The sequence below is a fragment of the Typopeltis vanoorti genome, chromosome 3 (assembly GCF_054136105.1).
Source record: "Typopeltis vanoorti isolate ZY-2024b chromosome 3, IOZ_Tvanoo_1.0, whole genome shotgun sequence".
Classification (NCBI taxonomy): Eukaryota; Metazoa; Arthropoda; class Arachnida; order Uropygi; family Thelyphonidae; genus Typopeltis; species Typopeltis vanoorti.
The window spans coordinates 62,482,475-62,502,480 of NC_143551.1; the positions used below are offsets into that span (position 1 = coordinate 62,482,475).

Here is a 20,006-nt window from a genome sequence, read left to right on the forward strand (position 1 = left end):
AATTAAACATTAAGACTTTTGAACTGATAGTATTCTAATTCCATACATATTAATTTGAATTCCTGTACACAGAATTTTTATGAAACAATAATGACAGTTGTTCCAAAGAATGAATAAAGAGTTGAGTTATTCAGAATTATCATCAAGCTAATAGTGCCATGAATTCACACTACCACATTCTAATTAGGTTTGAGAGATGCAGGAAATGATTTCAACTTGGAAGAAGGCATACAACAGATGTGATTGAGGGTCGTCTTTTATAATGAAATTCCACTTTTAATTGTTAAAAAGCATATTTTAGCAAAATAAAATACTTTATGAAAACTTTATTTTCCTGAAAATTACAACAATGTTGATCGATACAACATTCATTATTCTACATTAAATTAAACCTTTTTCAGAATAACTATAACGTTCACAGTAACTCTTCAATATAAGGCATGTTATAAAGTTGACCTACTGCTGCCATACTAGGTTTCATCTTCATTATTTTACAAGCAACCTAAAAAAAAAAAAAAAAATATATATATATATATATATACACACACACACACACACACACACACAAACTAAATAAATATATATATATATATATATATATATTGTATATATTAAATAAACCAGCTTACAGATAGTATTGATATTGACACTGACTTGCCCATACTTGATCTCAATTTGTTGTAAATGATATGAGAATATTCAAGATACTTCACACAGAGGGATATTGTAAAGAGCAAAAAATACGTAAAACAGTTGGTTGTTTTGGATTTATGGCCGAAGCAACTCAGGATATGAAGCCAGTGTATTGTCTGCTAATTGTGTCTGTTTTTGTTGGATGAAAAAAAAATCCAAGATTCTGGGAGCAAAACTCCTGCCATCTCCACATGATACTGGCTAACTCACCTTTAGTAAAAGGTCCTTATAAAGATTCTTCATATCCTAGAACAGGATTTGATCCCCATGTCTTTCCAACCAAAGGGCATTGTTGATACATGTAAAACAGTAGAACAATAGAAAAAAAAAGGGGGGGGGGGATACAACATAACATTTTCAAAATTTTATAGTTAAGAAAAATGAATCAGATAGAAGTAGAATATAAATATTAAAAAAAAGGCACTAGTTGAAAAAAAAATTTTATAATGTTAATTTATAGTAAAAGGATATATATATATATATATATGAGAAATACTAAGATACTTCTAGTAGAAGAGTTCTCTTCTGCTAGAAAAAATGAAATCTGAACTGGAATGATTAACTGAAAAATTGGATCAGAAAATTTAGGTGCAAAATAAAATGAAGACTGATACAGCTGTAACAAAGGTCACTTAAGAATCAAAGATGGGTAACTGGGAAGAGATCTCACATATCCTTTAAGGAATGCATAGAACAGAATAGGATTTATGACCTAATTTCCTATCTTCACCTTCATGCAGTGCAGCCATTAGTAGATATCCACTGGATACAGAACAAATCAGGATGGGCTGACAATTTGGGACTTAACTGTTAAACCAAAAACAAACATGATGAAATGTCATATTGGTTGGGGTATTGCTCATTTACCCCCCCCCCCCACACACACACACTGCTTTCATCAAGGAATCTGGAAAAACAGTCAAACTACTGGAATAAACTTGCATCAGCAGAAACAAAGTTAAGCACCATCATCAAAGAAAGTAGCAATGGGAAAGAAAGTCAATTGGCATTTCTGAGATTATTTAGCAGGATCTCACTAAAAGAGGTGAGATGCTGCTAAATAATAAATATATGATATGATGTTTTATTTGGACAAAAGTGATCAGGAAAAGACAACAGCATTCAACATAAAACAAAAATATGAACATGAAAACATGAACTTCTATACGGCAGGAATTTCAAGTAATTATGTGAGCAAACTGTCTCACAGTAGGTTCTACTAAAGAAAAAATGGAGGAATTTTGAGTCTCATTACAGAAACCAACTGACTGACAAACAAAATGGAAAACCTAGCTAGCTATGAATAGGAAAATCAGTCTTGGGTGTAAAGTAATGTTTCAGAAATGGAGAAAGATAACAATAATAATGGTAAGCATCTGCTGGATTTCTGTTCAGACGATCGACTAGTCATCACTAAAGCCATACTTCAACATATAAGGTTTGTCCGGGAAATTCCTGAACTTTTTAATTAAATAAAATTTTTCCTGTCTATTTTTTGTTAATATTTCCTGAAGCCTTGTTGCCTTCAAAGTACTCTCCTGCACTTTGTATACACTGCCAGCATTTCTTCTATCCTTTGAAACATTTCTGAAACACTTCTTTCAGGATACTGCACAGTTCCACTACTGATTTTTTCTTTATCGTCAATCGACTCAAACCATAGGCCTTTCAAAGTCAATTTCGGGAATAAAAAAAAAAGTCTGCTGGTGCAGGGTCAGGCGAGTAAGTAGGCTGTGGAATGACTGTTGTTTCGCGTTTTGCAAAAAACTGATGGATTAGTAATGATGTGTGTGCAGGTGCATTATCATGATGAAGCATTGATTGCTTTCAAGCATCCAGCATCAGGCTTTTTTTTTTTTTTTTTTTTTCTGACAGTCTCACAAAGACATGGCATTATTTCAAGATAATACTCCTTGTTCACTGTCTTGCCTTGTGGAAGAAATTCATGGTGAAAAATGTCTTCAGAATAGAAAAAAAAAGCTGTCATTACCACTTTGACGTTTGACCACACTTGTCTCACTTTTTTGGGTTGTTTTGACCCCACGATGATTGAGCTTTTGTTTTTGACATCATAGCCATAAACCCATGTCTCATCCCCAGTAATGATGTTTTTTAAAACGCTTTCATCATTGTAAGTTCGACTGAAAAGCTCTTGGCTCACATTGACTCATCAGTCAAAAGGCAAGGAACAAATTTGCCTACAATGCAATGCATGCCTAATTTTGCATAAGAATCTCACGACAAAGTTTTTGAAATATTTACTTCAGCTACCTAATGAACAGTTGAATGGCAGTTAGAACCGATGACCTCACAAACCTTTGCAACATTTTTGCCAGTTTTCAATGTTGGCTGTCGTTCAGAATGGGGATCATTGTCAAGTGAAGTTCATCCATCTTTGAAACGTTCCACCACTCACAGATTTGAGTTCAACCTAAAGCCTTATTTCCAAATGCTGTTTTTAACATTTCAAATGTCCCATGAAAGATTTTTCCAATTTGATGCAAAACTTCACACGAATTCACTGATCATGAAAATCACTCATTTTAAACATAACAAAAAATTGCTGGATGCATCAAACATGTTTCACATGTGTTAAGACAAACAGACATGGTGCAATAACTAAGCAAAATATCACGTTTCAGTTTTTACAAGGATATTTCCCATTTGCTGTTAAATTGCAGCATATGAAGCATGCAGTTAGTAGCATTTGTTGGTGTGATAATTCAAAAGTTTTTGGGAATTTTCTGGACAAACCTCATATAGATATGAGGTTTGTCCAGAAAATTCCCAATTTGAATTTGTGCACATCTATGTGCAGAAATTCATGAAGAGAGAGAGAGGGAAAAAGAAGGTTTTGGACTCATATCCTTGATAGCAGTATCTTCAATGCTGGTACAGAACACAAGAGTAAACATGCAAGTTATATACAAGAGTATATAACTTGCCATAAATTTCAAATGGCAAGTTATCATCGTTTAGTTTTAAGTAGAATAAAATGAATGTCATATTGAAACGAAAAATACATGAAGTTTTAAAAATAACCAAAGTCAAACATCCTTCAAAAGTGAAGCATAGATTCTCATACACAAATATTACTGGAGGAAAACAAAAAAAAAATGATTAATTTTGAAAACAAGAACCAAATCTTAGAGACTTGGTGGCAAATTCTGAAGAAAACTTGAAGAATTCAGGCAGGGAGGAATGTGGTTGTCTGCATAAATAGAAAAATCTGAATGTTGTGGTAGATGCAAGAAGTTAGAGAAGAAGTCATGGAAAAGAAGAAACCACATTAGCAGTTCCTGGCAAAGTCAGCAGATGCCCTAATAGAAATGCAAGAATAACATAACTCAGTTATGCATGAAAATAGCTAAACAAAAGTTTGAGAAGACAGATAAGTTTTTAAAAAAAAGCTTTAAAATTGAGAAAGAGTATTTTAAAAGTAATCAGAAATGACAAAGGTGACAGAAAAACTGAAGATAAAGGCATATCTAGATTGAAAGATTAATTAAATGAGATAAGCAGTGATGGGAAGTACTCCTGTACTTCCTACCACTAAATGTAGTGAGGAGTACATATCAATTGTTGAGGTATAAAATGCCATCAGAAACCTAAAATGTGAAAAGGCAGATGGAGTAGATATTCAACCAGAAATGCTCAAATATAGAAGTATGAAAGTTTTGCAGAAAAAATTGGTTAGAAGGTCATCAGAAGAATGGAAAAGATCTCTCTCACAGAGTACCCATCTATAAAAAAAAAAAAAAAAAAAAAAAAAAAAAAAAAAAAAATTGAATGCAACAGATATAGAAGAATTTGTTTACTGAGTGCTAAAAGTAAGATTTATATAAGTATACTTGAGAAGAGGCTAGGAATATTTATGAGAGAGAAATCTGCAGAAAAACAAGCCTTGTTTGAGTGTCAAATAAGAATTATCAGCATCCGATTTTCATTTCAAGAACACCTTAAGAAATAATGGGAACATAACAAGGATGTGGACTTAAGGGTTTTTTTTTTCATTAGGTCTGGAAAAAGAATACAACAATGTACTGAGAGCAAAACTTTTCAAAACATAACTATATTTAAATTTGAAGCCGGTGTATTGGGGGGGGGAGGAAAAGGAAGGTAATAAGTGTGGTACCATAGGGTTCTGTTCAGGGAGCAATGTTCAATTTTTATATCAGTGCTATAATTCAGGGTGTGTGAAGATATACTCAGTTGTTTGCTGATGATGATAAATTAGGGAAAGCAATCTCAGGAAGTACTGATGTGATGATGCAAGAGGATTGGAAGAAGGTTGGTGTTTTGGAATGAAGAATGGGAGTATCACTTCAAAGTTACTAAGTGTAATGTTATGTGCTTTGGCCAGAGAAAATGGAATGAGATTTACTACATTGCAAGAACTTAGCTTCAGGAGATGGAGAAGGCAAGAGACTGACCTGGGGAACTGAAGTTTGGAGGACATATAAGAGTTACCTCACATTATGCAAAGAAACCTTACAAGTATGGATAAGGATCTGATAATTCCACTGTGTCCTCACTAATCATGATGACCATATTTGGATTTCTATGCACACCTGGCTATATTGGAGATGAGACACTGGAAAAAGTGCAGAGACAAATAACTAAGTCTGACTCAGGACACTGGAATGAGGACAGATTAAAGGAATGTAGCCTGCAGCACTTAGTACATAGGAGAAGTAATGTCAGTAAGACATATAAGTTGGTAAGAGGTTATGTGAGTAAGGAAATGAAAAGTAGATTTTTTGCATTACAGGTGATGAATGAGTGGAATGCATTGTCAGAGTAGATTGTGAATGCTCCAAACCTGAATGTCTTCAAAGCAAGGCATGGTCTGTGAGTGTTCACTGCTGTTCAAAGCTGGATAACTGAGAGGAGACCACGAAGCCTTTTAAGAAATGCATAGAACCAACCAAAACTTCTGACCTAATATTCAATTCTCACTTTCTCATGATACACTGTTTGTAGATACAGGTATCCCTTGATTAACGTGGTTAATTAATCCCTCGATGTTACCACGTATATCAAAAGCGCGTTAATCAAATATAATAATCAATGGTAAAAAGTACAATTCGTCCATGATCGATTATTGTGCTAACAGTTCGTTTTATATGGTACTCTTTTAGGAAAGATAAAAAATGAATGTAAAGTAAATGTTTAATAAATACTTGTACCTACATTTACGGCAATTTTTTTTATCAAAAGAAGTTATTAAGAGTCCTTTGAACAGTTTTTTTTTTTTTTTTTCCTTATCGGCATAAATTCTACGATAACAAGCAAAATTACTCTCCAGACCTTAGCAAACAAGTATTCTTCGATTAATATCTGGATCCATATCCATTACTTGCTGCTTAAGCGATTCTAAATTGCGAACTATTCCATCCAGTTCTCTGACTGTTATCTCCTTTGGAACCTCATCTTCACATTCCATTTGTTCGTTGTCTTCATATGTGCATTGTTGTTCAATTTCAAGAAGATCGTTGTCACTGAAATCTTTTGAATTTGAATCCAATAATTCTTTAACATCTTCTGCATCAACACCATCAAAACCAAGGTCTTCACCAATTGCAACGATTTCTTCAACCATGTTCACAGGATTTTGAAAACAAATCTTAGTTATTAGCGTATTCTGGCAAAATTTTTTTCTAAACAGCTTTCATGCAGCTAGAAGACACTTGCTCCCATGAGTCATGAATGTTTTCAATTGCATGTTTAATGTTAAAATTTTTCCAAAATTCTTGGAGCATAATCGCATTTTCTCCCATTGTTGTTTCTATTGCCTTTGAGAATGTCTTTTTAAGAAAATAGGCTTTGAAAGTTGCAATAACGCCCATGTCCATAGGTTGTAGCAGTGATGTCGTATTTGGTGGGAAAAATAAAACTTTCACATTTCTCACACAGTTCATTAAGAGAATTTGGATGACCAGGTGCATTATCTAAAAGCAAAAGAGCTTTGAAAACTAAGTTATTTTTCTTGCAATAAGCTTCAACTGCCGGGAAAAAATAAGACTTAAACCAATCTTCGAATAGACTTTGGGTAACCCAAGCCTTCTGATTTGCCTGCCAAATTACAGGTAAAGAGTTCTTGTTACATCCTTTTAAAGTCCTTGGGTTCTGAGTTCAATAGACAAGCAGCGGCTTCAATTTAAAATCTCCATTAGCATTCCCTCCAAGCATAACAGTTAAGCAATCTTTTGATACTTTATAGCCAGGCTGTGCTCCTTCTTTTTTTTGATATAAAAGTTCTAGAGGGCATTTTTTTTTTCCAATAGAGGGCAGTTTCATCTACATTGAAAATTTGGCAGTAATCGTAATCATTTTCTTCGATAATTTTCTGCAGCTCAGCAGGAAATGTGGATGCAACATCTTCATCAGCACTTGCAGCTTCACCTGTTATTTTCACATTCTTTAGTAAAGTCCTAGATTTAAAATTTTCAAACCAGCCCTTGCTAGCTGCAAATTTTGAATCGTCTTCTTTATATTTAGTCTCTTTAAGTCTTGAGAACAGGCTTAGAGCTTTGGCCGTGATATTATAGGCACTAATTGGAATTCTCTTTTGATTGCAGTCTTCCAGCCAAATAATCAACAGATCTTCCATTTCAACCATTATAGCACTCTGGTTACGTGTGCATTACATACTTGCAGATGTAGATACAACTTTACCTTGGTCACAATACTCATCAGCTTTGATAAAATAGTCCATATTGTAGACTCATTAAAACCAAATTCGCTTCCGATCTTACTTTTACTTTCACCACGTTTAAATCTTTTAATTATATCAAGTTTTGTATATAAGGTGATTACTTTCCTATTCTTTTTTTCACTTAATGACTCAGTTGTGGGATTGCTCTTATTCTTTGACATGATTAATGGGCTGTAAAATTTACAAAGAACGTAATTTGTAAATACGTAGAGCAGAACAACTGGAGCTTGTAATACACCCACTCTTAATGCTAGCAGCAAAGTAACTGGCTGGCACTCAGGCTCTGGGAGCACGGCTGCATGGGAGGAATGACATCATCATGCTCACGCCATGAGGCTTGCATGTTTTTGTGTGGTAAATTTAAAGGCGCATTAATCAAAAGGGATTGCTGCAATTAATTTCGCCGCATTAATCAAATCCCACGTTAAGCAAACCGCGTTAAGCAGGGGATACCTGTATATCTCTGGTTACTGAAAGAACAAGAATAGGTTAGTAATTTGGGATTTAGCAGACCAAATTGTTTCCTTATTGGCTTAAACTAAAATAATACAATTGTACAACATAAGAGTATATTTCATACAGGCTGGGGAATCACCCCGTTAAAAAGACCCCCCCCCCCTTACAGTTTTCTTCAGATGAGCTTAGATAAACAGTAAAACGTCACCTACTCAAACAAACTTCAATACAACACCAGCAAAGTTCAAGATTGGCACCAATAACATAAGAAGCATCAACAGAACCAGTACAAGAATTGGATAAGTAGTAGATTGACATAATAGTGTGATTGAAATGAAGAAGAAGATAAAAATAGAAAAGGATCTGAGAGGAACTGTTCAGTTGTTTGCAGGCGATGCAAAGTTGGGTAGAGCAATAGTTAATACAGATGATGTCAAAATTTTGCAGGATGATTTAGATAGATTGGGCAGACTAGGCAAAGGAGAACAGATGACAGTTTAATGTGGCAAAGTGTAAGGTTATGCATTTTGGGATGAAAAGATTACCAACTGTATACCATATTGGTGAAACTTCACTCCAAGAAATTGACAAAGGCTTGGGAGTGTTAGTGGATAGGGAGTTAAAGTTTAGGGGACACATAGCAAAAGCAGCTCATCATATCACTAGGTTACTGAAGAACACTTTGACAAGCAGGTTATTGTTCCTCTTTATCGAGCCTTGATAAGACCCTACCTTGACTAATGTGCACAGATCTGGATACCAGGGTTTCTTGGCGAGGAGGAGGAGATGGAGAGGATCCAGAGGCAAGTGACCAAGATGGTAACAGGTCTATGGAATGAACCTTACAAGAACAGGTTGAAGATTTGTGGGTTATAGAAACTGGTTGATAGGTGGGAAAGGGGTGATATGATTGAGACATACAAATTACTGAGGGGTTTTTACCAAATTAATTCAGAGGAAATTTTTCAGAACAGGTTTGGTGGTGCAAGAACTAGAGGCCACCCATGGAAACTGAGTAAGAGTGTAATTAGCAAGGGTGTTAGAACTAGGTATTTTGCTTGGAGAGTAGTGAATGAGTGGAATAGTTTGTCAGAGTCTGTTGTCAGTGCTATGACTGTGAATGAGTTGATAACAAAATATGATAAATACTGTACAAATGTTGGATAGCTCTTGACATGATGTTTAGGGCCTCCCTTGATGAGTCGAAGGTCTCCTTGGAGTAGCCTGTAATAATAAGATGATGGCTGACTGACATATCAAAAAAGTCATATTTGGGGGGGGGGGGGGGGCACTGCAAGATTCAAGGTAACCAGTGGTGTGCTTCTAGGATCAAAGCTTGATTCATTGTTATTCAATCTGTACAGTAATAACATTAGGAAATATATGACATGTGACATACAGCTATTTGCAGATGATGCAAAGATAGGTAGGGTGATCGGGAGTGATGCTGATGGAGCACTTGCAGAATGATATTAATAGGTTGGAATTGTAGGCTTGTGAAAATGGCTGTCAGTTCAATGTTAATAAATGTAAGGTCATGGCGCTTTGGTGTAATTAGCTATCGAGTGTCATATTATATTGGTGGGCTTATGCTAAAAGAAACTGATCAGGCTAGGGATCTTGGAGTTTTAGTAGACAGGAAGTTGAAGTTCAAGGGTCATATAGCAAAAATTATAAATACAACTCAGAGGATAACTGCAATGCTAAAACAAACTTTCACATGTAAAGATAAGGAAGTCATTTTGCCTCTTTACAAGGCCTTGATAAGACCTCGCTTGGACTATTGCATGCAAGTCTGGTCTCCTGGTTTCATGGTGATTCTGATACAGTGGAGTGCAAAGGAGAGCATCAAAAATGATATCAAGATTGTGGAATACCAATGATGGGGACAGAATGAGAATTTGCAGGCTGCAGACACTAGCAAACAGGAGAAAGAGTGAGTGATATGATTGAGACTTACAAACTTCTGAAAGGGTCATACAGGATTTCAGCTGATGGGATGTTTCATTTTATGGAGGGTGGGGAAAGGACCAGAGGGAATCTTTGGAAGTTGAGAATGAATGCTGTCAAGAATGGGGTGAGGGCTTGATTTTTCCCTCATAATGTGGTGCATAATTGGAATGGATTGCAATTGGATGTTGTGTGTGCAAGTAGCGTGAATGAATTCCAGAATAGACATGATAACTGGTGCAAATAGTATTGCCTCCCTCGATAAGTTCCTGACTCCCTGGAAGTCTCTCTTAATAATACTAATATTTCATCTGAAACGAGTGGATTAAGAATTAGCTTCAATGTATCAGTACACTGCTAGAAGGCAAAATGGCAATTCAGTTTCTAAGTTCTGTTTAAAGCTGTATCCTCCCAGTAACATTTCATGTCTGCCATAATGGTCTTAACAACATATGTGCAACTAAACATTTTTTAGCCTAACCAATTCTGGTAGTAGTTAGATTTATTATTATTAGTATTGACAAGTAGAAGTCTTTATGAAAAAATTATAATCATGTTTTACCACTCTCCAAGTGGAAAGCTGGTTTTTACTTATGAAGTTATATTTAAAATCTGCAAAGAAAAACAGCTGACAATTTTAGATGATCATGTAATTTGAATATATTTCCTTAGAAACACTTCCATGTAAAGGAAAGAACAGTATTTAAGCATTTCTGGTTCTTTGGTTAGGATGAGGATAAAATTTTGCCAGAAGATGAAGTTGTTGATTCATAATATTTATTAAAACAGTAACTAGGCTTATTATAATAAATTACTCTTCAATGGAGAGTATCAGTGACAGCACCCGTTTAATACCAATGGTTTTTGTATCCATAACTTTAGATGCAACAAACAAACATAAAAATGTGAGAAAAATATAGAAATCACAGAAAGAAAAAAATATTTATAGTAGTAATATAATTAATTCTAAATGTAATAATGTAGCTTTAAAAGATCAAAAGAAAAAACTAAGGGTACTGGTTTAAAAAATAAATGAATAAAAATTGTTGAATAATTAAATGTAATTTTTAAAAGAGTGAACTACATACATTTTCAATATCTTGTGCAGTAATTTTATCAATGTTTTTCTCATATTCTGTAGAACTAGTCAGCTGTCCTGAAACAAGAGCCTGCAATCCCATATCTACTAACAAATCACTTTGACTTTCTTGGGCCATATTTAAAACAGCTTTTAGTTTGTGCCTGTAATGAAAGAAACAGTTGTGCCAATTTTAAATTTTTCTCATTATTTATGTCCTTCTGATGAAATTTTAGAAGTAAAATGATTTACTGCTAAATTTTTGGTCTTTATATAAGACACTAAAGACAATATCGATAAAGAATGAGAAACAGCTAGAAAAGTGCTTCCCCTTTCATTAATTATGAGACTTACAAATATGATGATGATGACATACACACTTCCCATTCTAGCAGTAATCTGTAACACTTGTTTCATATTTCTTCAAGCAACGATTTCTTTTATTAACCCCACCAGCACACAACACACACACATACACACACACAACATGAATCAAAAGTAAGCTGCACAAATATTGGCATGATATACAAGTGATACAATTCATGGCTGTTATGATTCATAAGTAATACACACAAAGAGAAAATTTCAAATATGTCTGATGGACTTGCATTAAACAGTGGATTTAACATGAATCTAAATATACAGACCAAGCAGATATTATTAATATCAGTGCAAGCAAAATTAAGAAAACTTCAACAGTTCTTGATAACTGCAATTTGTATAACATATTTATTAGAAACTGAAAGTTTCAAATAAATATGGATACCCTTTCATCCTCTCCCCACCCTCCATAAAATGAAAATTGCTCTTTAACCTTTCCTATATGGCATTCCTCAGTCAACTCTTGTCATTCGTGACTCTAATGCTATTAGAGTAATCAAGGGCTATGGATCATTCTATTTCTCTCTCTCTCTAATCTATCTCTATGTCTTCTCTTTACATTTCCCTCCTACCACTTTAAGGCAAGTTTGAAGATCTCGAGATGGCAGCCCAATCACTAAACTAGTTTGGTGATTGGGAAGGTTACTGCAGATGGCCAGTAACTTTCTCAGTTGAAATTTTAACTCACTAAAAAGACTCATGAAGATAGCAAACAGACAGCATTTATGAGCCAAACTAATCTAAGGTTTTGTACAGCAGCTCTCAACATGCCATGTATCAGAACAGTTGATTGAGTTCGACATGGAATACTGCTCAGTAAATTTCTATCCTTTGGTTTACTTTCCATACTCGGCAATCCTCTTTCTCCTATATATAAAATGACCTTCTTTCATTGACCAATAACCCAATCTATTGTTTAGCTGAAAATAGTATGGTTATTTTTCCCACTCATTTGACAAATCCTGTAGTATCCAAACATCTCAAGCTTCAAAAGAACTTCTATGACCAGCAGCTTTAAGCTCAGACTGTGATGCTCTTTTTTAATGGGCGACAATAATCTAGTTACTTTTAATGTTAGCAAAACATAGTTGTTCTTTTTTTTCTCACAAGAAGGATCTCAATTCACTTTCCCATACTCTGATATACACAAATCTTCAGACAGGATCAGATCTCCCTTTACAAACTGCCATTTACTTCTAGTCTTTCCAGATACAAAGAATCACATTAATTGCCTCCTCAGGCTCTAAACAATTTGGTATTCTTTTCCGCTCAAGCTACTACTTTTCTTCCATCCACACACTAATTGTACAAATCCCAAACCTTCCCTAACCTTAGAATACTGTTCTCGTGTTTGGGACAATTCACCAAGGACTTCCTTAAAAATTCTTCTCTCACTGATTCACTTCAACTACTGTCTCACAGAGAGTTCATTTCAGCTTTATGACATCTCTTCTACAAGTACTTCCATGGGTACTGCTCTACCTAACTAACTAGCATTTTCATTTCTCTGCTTTCTACTTTAGCCTGTTATATACACTGAACCTGTTTCTCCTTTCATTCCTTCCAACATTTTTTCACTCTGCAAAAAAGTGTACACACACCATGTACACACAGTAATAACTCAAGTCACATAACTCAAGAAATTATATTCAAGAGGAATGAAAACGAAAAGAAAGAAAAAAATACACAGCAATAAGTTTTATAAAGGAAGGAATTTGACTCTGAAACATAATAAAAATTATGAATCTTAAAAAATCTGACCTAATGTCCAATCCTCACCTTCTCGTGGTGCACCCTGTTGGGTATCTACTTTGATACTGAACGAACGAGGATGGGCTGACAATTTGGGATTTAGCCGACCAAATTGTATTCTTATTGGTTAAACCAAAATAAAAAATGATGGTACAACATGACAAAATTTCATGCCGGCTGGGGCGTCGCCCGGTTAAACAAGGCCCCCGTTGTTTTCGCCAGGGAACCAGGGCGAACAGCGAAAAGTCAGCTACTGGAACAAATCTGAAAACAAACCCCAACTCAACATCACCAGAGTTGAAGATCGGTACTATCAACGTAAGACGCCTGAATGGCAAAGAAATGGAGCTAGCTGAGGAATTAGATAAGTACCAGATCGACATAATAGGGGTGACTGAAACAAAAAAGACCAAAACTGGTGAGATCTTTCTGAGCAATAAATACAAAATGTTATATTCAGGCAATAACAATCAAGGAAAAGAAGGAGTAGCCATAGTATTCAACACAAAATACGAGGCTAATCTTCTTGAATGGCAGTCAGTCTCAAGTAGAGTAATGTGGGCAAATATGAGAATGGGGAACTGGACAATGAGACTTATTTGTGCCTATGGTCCCACAGAAGGCTCTACTAAGGTAGAAGTGGAGGAATTTTTTGAGGCTTTAGAAAAAGCAACTGACACAATGAAAAAGGAAAAGTTGGTTCTTGTTGGGGATCTAAATAGTAGAGTAGGAAATGATTGTGAGACATACAAAAATATTTTGGGAAAATTTGGAGAAAAGAGCAAAGCTAATAATAATGGCAAATATCTGTTGGATTTCTGCTCAGGACATGGACTGGTTATTACTAACACCATGTTCCAACATAAAAATGTGCACAAATTCACATGGAGAGAAGAGGCTAGGAATAAGAAAAGTCTCATTGACTATGTTATTGTTGATAGTGATGTTTTCTCCCTGGTGCAGGACACCAGAGTGTACAGAGGATTTGAAATTGGAAGTGATCACTATTTAGTCTTGAGCAGGATAAAATTGAATTTCATATTGAAAAGAATAACATGTAAGAAAGTTTTAAAGCGAATAAAAGTTGAGCAGCTCTCAGATGTAAACTGTAGACTAAAATACAGAAATATTATTGAAAAGAAAATGAAAGAGTTTGAGAACAGGAATCAAACCTTGGAGATTCAGTGGCAAACTCTGAAGGAAACATTGATTGATTCTGCCAGAGAGGCATGTGGTGAGGTTGTGTGCAAAGATAAAAAAATCAGAACTCCTTGGTGGACACAGGAAGTTAAAGAGGCAGTGAAGGAAAAGAAGAAAGCATATCAAAAGTTCCTGGCAAATAAGTCAGCTTTTACTCTTACAGAATACAGAGACAAATGTAAGAAAGCTAAACAGTGTGTAAAACTAGCTAAACAAAAGTCATGGGAGGACTTTGGCAAGTTTATAGAAAATAAATATCAAGAAGGTGGCAAAATATTCTGGAGGTTGTTGAAGAAGCTTAGGAATGGAGGAAAGAGTGCTGTAAAAGGAATTAGAGATGATAAAGGTGAAATGAAAACAGGAGAAAAAGATATCCTTGAAGTATGGAGTAATTACTTTGAAAAACTGCTAAATGAAACAAGCAGTGATGACAGCACAGTGATAAAAAATACTGACCAGGCATGCAGTCAGGAATACATATCCATTGAAGTAGAAAAAGCCATCAAAGGCTTGAAATGTGGAAAGGCAGCAGGAGTAGATGATATTCGACCAGAAATGCTGAAGTATGGTGGTATAAGAGTCTTACAGTGGCTGCACTGCATAGTTCAGAAAGCCTGGACAGAGGGACGAATTCCTGATGATTGGAGTAGAGCTCTCATAGTACCCATATATAAAAAGGGAAATATAACTGAATGTGAGAATTACAGGGGTATTTCCCTACTGAGTGTTCCTGGCAAGATCTATGCAAGTATACTTGAGAAACGGTTGAGAAGAATTGTGGAAGAAAAGCTTGGTGAAGAACAAGCTGGATTCAGGCCAAATAGAGGCTGTCAGGATCAGATCTTCACTTTATGACAAATAGTCGAGAAAGCATGGGAATATAACAAAGATCTGTATTTAAGTTTTGTTGATTTGGAAAAGGCATATGACAAGGTGCCAAGAGAGAAGCTATTCAATACGCTGCAGTTATATGGTGTCAATGGGGCATTATATCAAGCAATACTTAGTCTGTATTTGAGTTGTGAGTCAGCAGTTAGAATTGAAGGAAGTACAGGAAGATGGTTTAATGTTAAATCTGGTGTGAGACAAGGATGTACATTATCCCCTCTGTTATTCATTATCTATATGGATCACATTATGAAGGAATGTGGTATTAAACCTGATATCAAAATTGGAGATGTTAATGTCAGCTCTTTGCTTTATGCGGATGATGTTATACTTCTAAATAAATCCGCTACAAGTCTGCAAGATTCTCTGACTAAATTGAATAGCTGTTGTAATAGATATGGCATGAAGGTCAGCAATAAAAAGACAAAGACAATGAAAATAGGCAGAATCATTGAAAATGTCAACTGTGTTGTGAATGGAGAACCTGTGGAACAAGTAATACATTTTAGCTACTTAGGCACAATTTTTACTGAAGATGGTAAACTAAATATAGAAATAGACAACAGAATCAGCAAAGCTGGTATCGTGGGAAGTCAATTGAATAAATTCATATGGAATAAGAAAGAAATTAGTCGGAACACTAAATTAGCTGTATACAAAACTATGTTCAAACCAATTTTAACTTATGGATCTGAGAGCTGGGTCAGAAGTAAAACACTTGACCAAAGACTAGAGACCGCAGATATGAGAGTCCTGAGAAAGATTATAGGCGTGAACAGATGGCATCAATGGCAATATCATATTAAAAATGAGGATATTAGGAAAGAACTTGACATTGCCAGCATCCAGGAATGCGTTAACAGAGCTAATCTCAGATGGTATGGTCACTTAAATAGAATGGGAGAGGAAAGATTAGCAAAACAAGTGTTCTCTGCCAGGTTGGCAGGAAAACGACCCAGAGGAAGACCAAGATATAGGTGGATTGATACGGTACAAAGTGCCTTAGACGATAGAAATATAAGATCTGATAATGTTGGAGTCTTGACAAGTAACAGACTGATTTGGAGGAAAATTGTAGATAGGAAGTTAGTAATGATGTAATTTTTTCATGTAGTACTGTCATATCCTGTACACCCCTTGAGGGTACATGGCAGGAATTTGATGATGATGATGATGATGACATAATAAAAATAAAAAAAGCAAATGCATATCACAATATAATATGATATGAAATTACAAAAATTTAATAGCAGAAAGAAGTAATAAAAAAAGTAAACAAGAAAGGATATGTTAAACTGACATCAGACACCAATGGCACTGACTTTTCATCTTCACTGTATGTTTGACATGAAGATTTTGGCACATTCTTAATGAAGGCATCTAATGCTGTCTGTTGTACATACTGTTATTTCTCCCTATGCACTTCTTCATAACATCTATTTGCATCCTTGATCAACCGTGAAACATTCACACTTTTTCAGTAAGGGAAACAATGTTTCAGTTGAGTAATATATACATCACTCACATTTCATCAAGTTCAACACTTGCCTGGGCTCATGATTTTGAGCATTAGTATGTTTGTAAAATTTCAGCAACTTTTCCTGTCAGTTTTTACATTTTGGAAACCACAGTAGTCATTGAATTTCTGCAACTATCTGGTGCTAGCATTAAATATTTTAACTCAGAATCATATCACTTAAAGATTCATAAATGTTTCAGAATTTTTCTTGAATCACTTATATTGAATTAGGAATATTATTGAGATGCATACATACATACATACATATGGCACTTTTACATAATTTTTAACATTTTTTTAGCATTGTCCCTATCACAACAGCAAACTTTTCTTGGAAGATTTATTAGAAATCATATTTAGGGGTTCAGTGAATTGAGAGAGGGAAAAAAAAGCAATAAATTGAAATCCAAACACCATGCAGCATAGAAACAGCACTGACTATGGCTGAAGTTGAATTGATATTTTAAGATTTTCAAAACAATCTACAAACACACCAGCTAAAACAGAGATTTCTAAAAAAATTACAAAAAATCATGTCAATGCAAAATGCATAAGGTGAATATGCCTGTTTGAGTCTATTTTTCTACCTTCATTGAATACAGCAAATTTACATTATTTCAAAAATGAAAAGTCCTGATTGAATACATACTTAGCTGCTGCAATATCTTTTTCAGCTAACTTTTTTGTTCCTTCTCGCATCTGGGAAACAAGGGTCTTCAAAAGCTAAAATAAAAATCAATATAATGAGAAAATTTGATTTACAACATTTTTACAAGACAAGAAAACTTTTTTTTTGATCCAGATACATAATAAAATAACACTATGTACATTCTGTGCTGAGGAGTATCCATTCTAATGAAAATATCTGACTGATATTTTGATAATTTTCTAAATGTGAAGTACTGAGTATTTTAAGGAAAGGATAATAAAGGATGAAAAGAAAGGTGTTGATGGGGGGGGGGGATGAAAATTTAATGCAGACTAGGAAATTTTTTCTTCGGTTTGAAGAAATTTGTTGATCAATTTAAAACCAAAAACAGAATTTATGTTTCTTATAATTTTCTAATACAGCATAAAATGGAACTTATATTAGACTTCAAGGGAATTGATCTTGAAGTCTAATATAAGCTCATTCATACTAGATACACTCACTGCTCCACCAGGCAAACCTTTCCACTTACTCATTACTCTGTGAGAGAAATATCTAGCTCTTATTCCTTTTTTAATGACACACAAACTTAATTTCCATCTGATTCTTCATGTTCTTTCCTCACCTTCCATTACAAGGTAAATTTTCATCAGGTGATATGCTATAACTTCCATTTAGAAACTGAGAGACTTCTGTCATATCATTCTTTCTCCTGTTTACCTGCCTGCCTGCTGTCTACATACTCTCAATCCATCTTCATAATCTACATTTCACAATCCCAATATAACCTTTGTAACACTTCTTTAGACTTGGGAAGTTTTTCCACTTCATTAATTAAGATGCCAAGAAATTATATTCTTGGTTTAATCCTTTATCGAAGTGAAAGCAAATAAAGTTTGCACCTGAAGTAACTTCAGAACAGGACAACTCGTATGTAGAAGCTAATGACTTCACATCACTTGCTTTAGCATCCCATAATGCCAAGCACATCTTTTACAGACATGTATAATTCTCGTAGACAGGCTTATACGTTGGTTATGCATTATTAAATCACTTCAGGAATTGAACAACGTAGACACGAATATTAATTAAATTACACTATTATTTCCGGCATTTCGGCAACGTCACGTTGCTATCTTCAAAAGGAACTAACAAAAAAAGGCACATGCACGTAGGCATTACAACACAGTAACTGAGAATGAAGAGATGAAGCTATTGTTCTCCTAAAAGTCCTGATGGTGCCCTCTAGCGGACTAAGTAGGCCATTGGGCTGAAGGTCTGCTGATGTAAGCCTCCCATATTTGGGGCAGTCGCATGCAACCAAATTTGTTGAGGTTTGGAGAGTTTCCTAGGGCTGAGGCTGTTCCATAAAGAGTCTTTCGAATTTGTATTTGGAACAGTGTATTACTGCAGCTTTCTTCCACCGTATTCTGTGGTGCGTATTCAGAGCATGGTCTACAAGACCAGAATGGCTGTACTTGTGAAAACGGATGTAGTCCTTGTGTTCACAAATTCTGATATTCGCTTTCCTGCCTGTTTGGGCAAAGTAAGGAGAAAAAGTAACGGGAGAAAAAGATATCCTTGGAAGTATGGAGTAATTACTTTGAAAAACTGCTAAATGAAACAAGCAGTGATAACAGCACAGTGGTAAAAAACACTGACCAGGAATGCAGTCAGGAATACATATCCATACTTGAAGTTGAAAAAGCCATCAAAGGCTTGAAATGTGGAAAGGCAGCAGGAGTAGATGATATTCGACCAGAAATGCTGAAGTATGGTGGTATAAGAGTCTTACAGTGGCTGCACTGCATAGTTCAGAAAGCCTGGACAGAGGGATGAATTCCCGATGATTGGAGTAGAGCTCTCATAGTACCCATATATAAAAAGGGAAATAAAACTGAATGTGAGAATTACAGAGGTATTTCCCTACCGAGTGTTCCTGGCAAGATCTATGCAAGTATACTTGAGAAACGGTTGAGAAGAATTGTGGAAGAAAAGCATGGTGAAGAAAAAACTAGATTCAGGCCAAATAGAGGCTGTCAGGATCAGATCTTCACTTTACGACAAATAGTCGAGAAAGCATGGGAATATAACAGAGATCTTAAGTTTTGTCGATTTGGAAAAGGCATATGACAAGGTGCCAAGAGAGAAGCTATTCAATACGCTACAGTTATATGGTGTCAATGGGGCATTATATCAAGCAATACTTAGTCTCTATTTGAGTTGCAAGTCAGCAGTTAGAATTGAAGAAAGTACAGGAAGATGGTTTAATGTTAAATCTGGTGTGAGACAAGGATGTACATTATCCCCTCTGTTATTCATTATCTATATGGATCACATTATGAAGGAAAGTGGTATTAGACACGATAACACAATTGGAGATGTTAATGTCAGCTCTTTGCTTTATGCGGACGATGTTATACTTTTGAATAAATCCGCTACAAGTTTGCAAGATTCCCTGACTAAATTGAATAACTGTTGTAATAGATATGGTATGAAGGTCAGCATTAAAAAGACAATGAGTATAGGTAGAATTGTTGAAAATGTCAACTGTGTTGTGAATGGAGAACCTGTGGAACAAGTGAAACATTTCAGCTACTTAGGCATGAATTTTACTGAAGATGGTAAATTAAATATAGAAATAGACAACAGAATCAACAAAGCTGGTATAGTAGGAAGTCAATTGAATATATTCATATGGAATAAGAGAGAAATTAGTCGG

General features: G+C 35.2%; 1 protein-coding gene across 1 annotated transcript in view; it reads right to left on the minus strand.

The window, feature by feature from the left end:
- Positions 1-310: 310 nt before the first annotated feature.
- The window catches only part of UQCR-C2 (Ubiquinol-cytochrome c reductase core protein 2), a 153,180-nt gene continuing 133,484 nt past the window's right edge, over positions 311-20,006 (minus strand). The window contains exons 12-14 of the mRNA XM_090415644.1: positions 17,285-17,358; positions 10,906-11,059; positions 311-502 (exon numbers count right to left, since the gene is read on the minus strand). Of these exons, the coding sequence (XP_090271770.1) occupies positions 416-502; positions 10,906-11,059; positions 17,285-17,358 (315 nt within the window). The 3' untranslated portion in view covers positions 311-415. The remainder of the gene's footprint in view (positions 503-10,905; positions 11,060-17,284; positions 17,359-20,006) is intronic.